The sequence below is a fragment of the Condylura cristata genome, unplaced genomic scaffold (assembly GCF_000260355.1).
Source record: "Condylura cristata isolate star-nosed mole 26May11 unplaced genomic scaffold, ConCri1.0 scaffold00017, whole genome shotgun sequence".
NCBI classification, from domain to species: domain Eukaryota; kingdom Metazoa; phylum Chordata; class Mammalia; order Eulipotyphla; family Talpidae; genus Condylura; species Condylura cristata.
The window spans coordinates 155,026-165,091 of NW_004567118.1; the positions used below are offsets into that span (position 1 = coordinate 155,026).

At 46.2% G+C, this 10,066-nt stretch overlaps 1 protein-coding gene across 1 annotated transcript in view; it reads right to left on the reverse strand.

Annotated features, from left to right (window-relative positions):
* Nucleotides 1-2,613: 2,613 nt before the first annotated feature.
* The window catches only part of ITGB3 (integrin, beta 3 (platelet glycoprotein IIIa, antigen CD61)), a 32,683-nt gene continuing 25,230 nt past the window's right edge, over nt 2,614-10,066 (reverse strand). The window contains exons 13-14 of the mRNA XM_004684047.2: nt 5,976-6,142; nt 2,614-5,214 (exon numbers count right to left, since the gene is read on the reverse strand). Coding sequence (XP_004684104.1) covers nt 5,149-5,214; nt 5,976-6,142 — 233 coding nt within the window. The 3' untranslated portion in view covers nt 2,614-5,148. The remainder of the gene's footprint in view (nt 5,215-5,975; nt 6,143-10,066) is intronic.

A 10,066-nucleotide genomic window follows, 5' to 3' on the forward strand; every position in this document is an offset into this window, starting at 1 on the left:
CCGAGCGCCGAGCGCTGAGCGCCGCGGTCGCGCGCGTCCCCACCTCACAAGGGCCTGTGACCTCACCCGGCCCCGGGGCCGGTGGCCGCTTTCCCGCCTCGCGGAGCCAGGGCCCCTGCCAGCTTCCCCGCGCCCTGCTCTTCCGGGCTCTGGCCACGCCCTGGTGCCTGTGTCTCCCTGGTCTGACCTGGTCCATCCTTTGGCTACCTTCTTCCCTTCAGTTAAAACATCCTGTCCTTCTTGGACTACAGCTCGAAGCCCTTTGTCCCACTACTTTACTTTTGCTGGCCGTCCCCCTGCCTTCCCGGGGACCCACGCTGACTTACAGCAAGGAAGCCTTGCGCCCTGCCTGCCATGGCATTCATTGGGCATCGCGGGCGCTCCTCTCACGGTCCTCGAGGTGGCCATGGCACACTGACCCGCCAGAGACCCAGACCAAGGACTTATTCTGAGTAGCTGTGCACCCAACTAAAAATCAAGAATCTGATACTATGTGAGAAAGGAAAAGATTCTGGCACAATTCATGATCTGTCACAAAGTGTGGTCATCAGAATCAGGAAAAGCAAATCATATTGTTATTTTTCTTAAAAATACTTCCATTGGCCACTAAATAATCTTTAGGCAATCATCACTGACCTCTCCGAAGAATCGTGCCAAATTGTGTATGAATCATGGGGCAACCCAACTAACAGATCAGGAAGTGAGTTGTGAAATTTTCTCTTGATAAGTTCTTTTCAGGGACACTGCTAAAGAATAATTTGTGATGGAGGTTTGGCCAAAAATTTCTCAAATTCCCTAAATGTTTCTCTCTAGATATTTACAACCTGTGTACATTGGTCTACTGTCAGAAAGTGCACATGTGGTTAAAAATGTTTCTTCTATGCACTAGTACTTCAGTTGGACTTTAGCAGCTGCAAAGAGTATAATCAAATTCCTGACCAATGCTTTCCTTTCACATACAAACCATTCCTGAGAACCACATGAAGTGGTTTTATTTAACTGTATGGTGAGCCCCAATCACATGCATTTAAGACCACTTCTGTGTGTGGTCTAGTCAAACTAAAATTAGGGATGTTTCCAGAAATTCATATTTTTGCATATATATGTTCCAAAAACATATAGAAGTTGTTTCCGAAAGTATTTAGTGACTTCAAGTATATCTAATTGTTCCCTTACATCATTATAAAACATAAAAATGAATGTGCTGTAATTTCAAGTTGATCTACTTATAATGGGCCCAGTGGGCTCTAGCTATTATTATAGAGGTCAGGCTTCAGAAGACAACAGTTAAAGGGTTACAAGTATGGTTTGACATATAGCTTTCACTTCATTTTCACATAAGTCCTCCATTTCATTTAGTCATCAGTCATCATACTGTAAATAAAACAAACATTCACCATAAAAGGTCTGTCTGTGTTCACATAATCTTTTTATGATGTCATGCATTGTATTGTGTTTAAAAAATGCACATTATGTAAGGAATGTAGGTCTCAAAGGCAGAGATTATGTGATGAGTGCTCTGTAACATACTTCAGTCCCACACTGTTGGGTGTTCAATAAAATTTAAATAATAAAAAAATGAAATTCTAAAGTTTTATTTCTGTACCCTCTGGAAAATTAATTAACAATTAATGCTGTAAGAGTATTTTCTAGCTTCAGCTTGATGCACATAAGAAGTTTTCTTAGGTTGGGCCTCCCTTGTGGCACAAGGGGTTAAGTCTCAGGCTATGAAGCTACTCAGTCACTGCAGCATGAGTGTAAGCCCTGGCCAGGGAGCTAACCCAAATGGTACAGCAGACCCCTGGAGTGGATCTGCCTGTTCTGCTCCCCACTCTGTCTCTGGTGAATCCTCTCACCGCCCCCCATACCTCTGGCCTATATACCCCAGTTATTGCATGCATAAATAAATAAATCTTTTTTTAAGTAGATCTTTAATTTATGTGGACAGATATTTGACTTTGTGAATCTGTAAGACAATTTATGTTCTTAACCTTAAAGTAATTGAGCTGACTTGCTGTAAACTTCTAAGCCAGAATACAGATAACTCTTTAAATCAATTGTTCTCAATTGTGCATCAGAATCACCAAGAGGACTTATTTCAAAAGTAGATCATTGAGCCCCCACCCCAGAGTTTCTGACTCTACAGTCCTGGAGTGGGACCTGTAAATATCTATTCCTAACATTCCCCAGTTGTTATTAATATTGCTGGTTCTAGAACAATACTGTGAGACCCACTGCCCTAAATTAAAGTTAGGTATTTAAATGTTGTTGTAAATAACTTGCCATTCAACCTTTATTTTGCTAATATGTGCTTTCTGCAAACAAAACATAGGTTAAATTGACCATCTGATCTGTGAGATTACATGTGATCCTAAATAATCTCTAATTTGAAAAACAAAAACTCTTAGAACAGTAACAACCTATTCATTTTTAAAATGTTATTACAGTCTAAAGAAAAGTTCCAGTTCCCATGGTAGTCATCATTCCGTTACATTTGGAAACATGTTTGTTCTAAAATAATCATTTCTGAGGCAATGACACTTATTCTTTTCACCCAAAGGAAACCGAAATAACAACACAGGAAGCACAGGGCAGCCTTAGGCCAACTCTTTTGAAAGCATTTTTAATTCACTGTTGCACAACTCAAACACAGGAATGGTTAGGAAGTCAGGAAGACACTTAAGTAATTTCAGCCACAAATACTTAAGAGAAGTATCGTGAAATCATGGATCATCTAGAAGCATCAGAGAGGTAAAGGACAGACTCCTTATGTGACAACTTGTCAGGAATGTTCAAAGTTTGGCATTATTGTCCACGGACCCTGAGATTGAAAATAAATTACTTCCAGAGCAGATGGGCACAGACACCTTCTTTGGGCAGTATTGTCAGATGCTAAAATACTGCTTAGATGTTCACCCTACATGATGCCAGAACTGACTGCTACTTTGCTATCTCATGAACACAATTCTGAGCTCTTCCCGCATATAAATAAATAGTACTGGTCTTCAAGGCCATGAGCCTTATTCCAGAAGCGTAGGCAAGGTTCCTACTGATGTTTTTCATCCTTGGGATACATGTTCTTCCACTTCTCATGTAGTTTCTTTATATAAAACATCTCAAAAAAATGTCCAACCACCACTCACATGTACTCTTGGCTCCACAGCTAAAGGTTATAGCCAAGTTCTAAACCTCTTGGACCTGTGCTCATCACTTCCCCATTAATCTGTGTAACACCTTACCACCCTCTACAAGTAATAATCCATAAATGAGACAGGTCTCAGTCATTTGCTCTATTCCCAATTCTAAGTATTAACTGAGACACAGAATGTAGACATAGAATACACCTTTCATCTACTTCTGGACTCCTCCTCATTTAATACATGAATACAAAAGTATGCAAAGTGAACTTAGCAATAACAATTCAGTGGAGATGTTACTGCTAACAAAAGTTGGAGAAGGGGTTCTTAGAGGGGACAGAATCAGGCTGGTTTATTGAGAAAGGTAATATGGAATGATATCTCTTGCCAATGCTCAGTCTCTCATGTTCTTCCAACTGAAATAACAGTTTCAACATCTCACAAAATCTGCAGGGTTGATGCCATAGTAAGTCCCAGCAGCTTAGGATGTTAACACTGCAAGAGATCTAGACTCTCTGGAGCAAATCCATCACTAAAAAATTGAGTCCCAGAGAAGGAAGTGAACAGTCTTAATTATGATCAAAGATTCCTTGGTTGCAATATTGTGGCCAGGACTTATATTTTCTGTTTACTGGTCTTTCCTTTCTTCCTTGGACGGACAGGACCATCATCCCCATGGATATTCAGGATGAGAGAGCTGTATAGACCCAGCTACTGGGCATTGACTTACTATGAATGATGCCAAAGGGTGTGTCTCTGTTCTGATCAAGCCTGTGATTTTTTTATATTCTCCTTCCTCCTCAGCAAATAAAATCACAAATATAATGCAAGTGTTGACATACATGTTCCTATAGATTAAGCTAGCCTCATTGTGGTTTCAGGTGTCCCATGAGAAAAAGTAAGTAAAACTGCACTTGTGGCCTCACAGATTAAAGACTGAGTTAAAATGAGGTTGCCCAGTCACAGAATAGGCCACACACGCTGATACAACTAGCCCGTCATTTCACCCTGGACTTAAGTCCAGCAGAGACCTAGGATTCAGATTCAGATTCCTTCACAAAACACCCAGGAGGTAGATAAATGCAATTAGCCCCATGGATGGATGTAGCACATAAACCCAGGGTTGGGCATGTGAGGTGCTGTAGACAAGGAGCAGAATACCTGAAGGGGTTGGGGTGAGAAGGGGGTGACCTCTGGTTCTAACCATAGCATTCTCCCAGGTAGCAACTGTCTACAGCAGTGAGTGTGCTCGTTGGAGGTAAAGAGGTGGTTACACACCTTGAGATTAGAACTGCTGATGAGGGCAAATCTGAAGGACTCTGATCATGAATTGGGGACCCTGGCATACATGACCCCAGAGGGGGGCCTGCCCTCCTCACCCAAAGGACTGAAGAATTAGGTAGCAAGAACTCCCCTTCGGAGAGATTGAGGTGGTGGTTGATGGTTAAAGGCACAGGCAGCTCTGGCTGTACTGCTCTCTTCCAGCTCCTTCAGCTTGAGGGAAGTGGATAGAGCTGGAGGTGCAGGTGAGACAAGGCTGCAAGGCCCAGCAGTTCCCACCATAGCCACTGAGAGTCAGGACCGCAGACCAAAATCTCAGGTAGAGTCAAAGTTTGCTGTTCATTCCTCTGGAATGAGAGACCTTAGCCCTGCCTTTCTCTTCAGGGAGAACGGCCCAAGAAGGAAAGCTGACGTCGCACTGAGGTAACAAAGAACAGCTACTTAGCTTTGTAGGCCACCCTTGGGTTAGGCAGGAAGAATCCCTGAAGGAGGTGTTCTGAGGACGAAGACTGAGGAGCTCGGACTATCTGGAATACACCACAAGTCTTAAGTTACACTCTCCCCACATGCACACAGGCACAGAGACCTACACTCCCACCTGCTGACCTTCTCCCAAACCACCCCACGCCGAACCCCAGTCCTGCCCCGTGGAGCGTCCCTGGAAGCATGGAGACAGAGGCGCCACAGGCCTGGGACAGTCTGACAGTGATGTGAAGGAGGCGGCTGGTCACTAAGTGCCCCGGTAGGTGATGTTGGTGAAGGTGGAGGTGGCCTCCTTATACAGTGGGTTGTTGGCCTGCAGAGGGAATAGGAGAGTGTTGCAGCGAAGCGTCAGTTCTGCCCTCCCTTCAAGGTCTATCTTTCATCTGAGAAGTCTGCTCTCTGGAATACATGTCATCGACCAACAGCTTACTACACGTTAGTCACACAGATGGAAACGGGGAGTGTGAAAGAGGAGAGCAAAGGTGGAACCCGCCACTATTTCTAAAAGGATCACCCCAAAAGTGACGCCTATCATAACGTAACTCCCGCTACAACCAGAAAATGTACTTCTCTGTGCTCAATTTCTGATCTACAAAATGGGAATAATAATACTGCCTACCCCACAGGGTCATTACAGGGATGAACAAGTTAATATATAACAAGCATTTAGATCAGTTCCTGATGCATCGTAAATCCTCAATAAATGTTGGCTATTATTGTATTTTTTGGTTGTATTTAATCCCTTGGACTGGATGTCCTTAATGGGAGAGTCTCAAGTTTGTCCTGTCTCCCTCAGTGGTAAAATAAGTTGCTTTTTTCATCTCTCACAGTGTTCAGAGCAGAGCACGGTGTTGTCTGTGCTCAGTCACCACTCACTATGTGGCCCAGGGTCACTGGGAGCTGCAAGAGAATTGGGTGATTTTCAGGAGGTAGAAGGACCGTGGGATAGTCCCAGCGCCTCGAAGTTTCCAGAAAGGTGCCAACCTGGGGAGCTGTGGTGCTGGCTAGCCTGACCACCTAAGACTTCTGTCTCCTCCACTTCAAAAAAACCACCCTGCCCAGCCCCCCTCTTACTGTGTCCCATTTTGCTCTGGCTCGCTCTTCCTCAAATTTAGCAAACTCCTTCCGGTCATGGATGGTGATGAGGAGCTTCCAGATGAGCAGAGCAGCAAGGCCGATGAGCAGAATGGCCCCCATGACGGAAAGCAGGACCACCAGGATGTCAGCACCCTTGGGACACTCTGTCAGGAGAGAACACAGACCAGGGTGGTTGTAAAAGGAGAAGGAATCTTTTGAACTGGCTACGGATAAGATTGTCTTGACAAAGCACTAGAAAGCTTTCTGAAAGGAACAGAATTTATAAACTGAACTAATTAAATTTTTCAAGGAGCAGTCAACTCTTTAGGGTAGTAGCCTGCTCTGAGTGTGGGAAACAGAATCTGTGGACACTTGCAGGTAGGAGCCAGCCCACTCAGAGTGGCCACCCAAGTGCTCATTAAAAATTTGGTCTGGGGCCTCTCTGGTGGTGCAGGGGTTAAAGTCTCAGCGCCACAAAGCTATCGCCAGCCACTGCAGCATGACTTTGATCCCAGGCAGCAGAGAGCTGACCCACATGGCAAGAAACAGACCTCTCCTGTCTCCCCTGCTGCTCCCCTCAGCAGTGTATTTCAGCCAGTCAGCCTGTTCTGCTCCCCACTCGGTCTCTGGTGAGTCCTCTTACTCCTTCCCCAGCCCCAATACCTCTGGCCTATACCTCAGTTCTTGAATGCATAACATTTTTTAAATCATTAAAAAAAAATTTGGCTTGGTGGGCAACATTAAATAGTTAAGAGATTCTCCCCCTGAAGTCTCAGATTATTCTACCTCTCTTTAAAAAAAAAAATGCAAAAGTTCTAGAGCAGAGCAGAGGCGACACTTAGCTTCAGCATGCTGTCTGCTTTGCCAGGTCCTTACCACTTACTTTCCCCCCAGATGGAGGCAAAGTGTGACTTGTCTCTGAGTCTGTGCTACCATGACCTCTGGAGCCAGACTGCCTGGCTCTGAATCCCTTGTGCTTTGATATGTGACCCTGAAAAGTTATTTAACATTTCTGGTGTCTGTTTCCTGCTCCTCCATCTTGAAGACTGGCAACATGAATAGTGTCACCTTCAAAAACTTGTTAGGAGGAATAATTCAGTTAAATACTCCGAACTCAGAACAGTGCATGGCACAAAGTCAGTGCTCAGTAAACTTCAGCTGCCATTACTGCTGGTGTTTGTTCTAACTGGCTGTTTCCCCCCAGGAAACAGCTACCAACCTAGCTCTTGTAGGCATTTAAGTCTGTCACCCTGACTCAGATATTTATATCCCTGCAAACTGGAAACCTAAGGACCTGGTGAGCAACTTAAAGCCCAGGAGGCCTGCCAACCAAGACAATATTTTGGGTTCCTTCCCAAAAAATTTAGTCATCTAAAATCCCAGCCTCATTGAGAACTGACTTCCTGTTCAACCCCAGTCAACACAGACAGGGGAGTGTCACCCTGTGGGAGCCAGGCTGGGTTCACGCTGGAGAGCGCTGCTTCCCGCCAACCGCAGGTGTGTCTGATGGTGATCTGGCTCCAGACTGCTCAGGTGTTATGTAATTAGGTGTTTGTAATTGAGTGCTGATACGTCTGCAGAGGAACTCACTCCCACTCTCCACACTGTCTCCAGCCTTCTCTAAACACACCCTGTGCTCACCACATACCACTCAAAAACAACCATCACCACTAACCCTTCTGGCTATTTCCCAAGCCACCAAATTACAACCTGTCTGTCATTAAAGGAAGCAGAGGCTCTGAGCTTCCAGTGTCTGAGTGCCCTGGAGGCAAGGGACCCAGTTCTTCTGGGAATAGCAATTGGGAATTCTCTGGAAGACTGAGGTAGGGCTGACCCGCAAGCCTCAAAGAGAATTTTGTTTTGCGAGGGTGGGCAGGACAGGTAGAATGCTAGGAGGTCTTGGGGAGAAAGAGTGGAAATCAGTTATCTTCACTGGAAAGGGTGGATACTTGGGTTTCTGGAAGCAGAAAACAAATCAGGTGGTCTCTGTGGCCTCCCAGCCACAGTGGGAAGCCTCCAAGAAGGGCAGCCCAAGGTCAGAGAAGATTTGGCATCTTTGACAAACAATACAGGAAGCCCAGTTAAAGCGAATTTCAGATAAGCCCTGAGTAATTTGTTAGCATAGGTATGTACCAAATATTACACAGGTATTCTATCAGGGCCTCATGAGAGAGCCCCCCCCTGTGGGCTGAGCAGCACTTGGCCAGCAGGAAATCCCTGAAGTCCCCCCCTGACTGCCCAGAGGTGCCTCAGACCTTCCAAGAGAACGTACCCAGAGGCATGAGTTGGGGAAGAGACTAAAGAATGAGAAGAGTCTCCTCCTATATTCTGAGACCCTCAGTCAGGCCTGGAAATGGTTCAGAGTGAGGGTGTGAGGAGGGGGCAGGACTTGGAATTCTAGAGCAACGACATAGGAAATGAGGGAAGGGGTACCATCTCCTAAGGTGGAAAAGGATTCTCCCAGCAGTCAGCCAGAAAAACTCCCCCTGGGGGTCACTTATACCCTTCCAGGGTATCATCATCTCTGTTCCCCATAACTCCAGTCACCAAACCCCAAGCCCAATGATTTTCATAAGTGAACAAGATGTCCAGCAAGGATCATGACAACCGACAGGTGAAGAGATGTTAGACCAGAAAGCAAGAACAGCCACTCTTCTGACATGAGGAGAGGAAAAGGTACAGGTGGGGGTAGAATGGGAAAATCCATGTTCATACCTGTGGATGAGGAACTGTGAGACTTCGCGACTAAATGAACCCCCTCTCCCCGTAGATGCGTCCCCTGCTCCACACCCGCTTTTCCTGGAACATCTCAATCAAACTACGAGAGGCCCTTTCTTCACTGTCCTTCTCCCTTGAAGGGGTGAGCACTCTAGGAAAGGCAGGTGAACAGGGTCACAGATGGGGGTCCCTTGCTCTCCACCACCCACGGGGACAGCAACACCCTGGGGACATGGATGTAGCAGCCCTCCCCCCACCTCCATCTCCTTCCTTCTCCAAGCAGCCAAAATGCTTCCCACAGATACAAGCTGTTTCCAAGCCTGCCTGATTCCCAGGAACCATAGGTCCTATGAATTCATTCAAGCACCACTTAAGAACTACCGTCTGCATAGGTGGGTGAGACAGGTCTGAGGGTATCACAATAGATGAGACCGACACAGTCCCTGTGTTATGGCCTGCAGAGGGAAACCGGTGACTGAAGAAGCAATTTAAGGGCATGATAAAGGCCCATCAAAGCTGCTGTGAGAATCAAGCAGGAACACTAGGCCTGCTCAGGGTCTGGGAAGGGCCTGCCGAGGATGAGATGCATCTAAAGCAGAGACACTCAGGGTCTGTGTTGTGTCACAACCGCCCGGGGCACTAACAGAGAGCTCAGGGAAAAGGCAGCACAGAGCTCGGGATTTTTTTAACAAGAGAACATAACAAAAGTTAGACTGCTCAAAAGCAGGGGGATGACCCATGAGCCAAAGGAGCGTGTCACCTATTTTTGAAAACACAGCCACACCCTTCACTTGCACTAGCTTATGGCAGCTTCCATGGCAGAGGTGAGTAGCCCAGGCCCAAGGCCAAGAACCACAGGGCCCTCAAACTTCAGATTGCCAATACCAGACCCTTCACAGAAAAATCTCGCACGTCCCACCCCATAACCCTCTCCCTCTGCAAGGTCATCCTTGATTGGCATGCCTCTGTCCTCCAAGCCTGGGAGTGCCGCATCTGTGATATTACTGTGATATTCCCGGCACCTGGTACAGTGCCTGGTTTACAAAAAGTATAGTCAAAAAATATGTTCTCATGATTCATAGCTCAGTCTGCTGTTTAAGAAAAAGGAAGGCAGGGTCCTCCCTGGTGGTGCAGCGGGTTAAAGCACAGCACTAAGAAGCTTAAGCCACTTCCGGATGAGTTCGATCCCCGCCTGCCCCGGAGGAGATCCACATGGCGAGGCAGACCTCTCCTGGCCCGCCCCCTGCTCAGCAGTGCACTTCGTCAATCTGCCTGCTCCTGTCCCCACTCTGTCTCTGGTGAATCCTCTCACCCTCCGCGTCTCCAGCCTATACCCCAGTTCTGTATGAATAAATAAATCTTTATTAAAA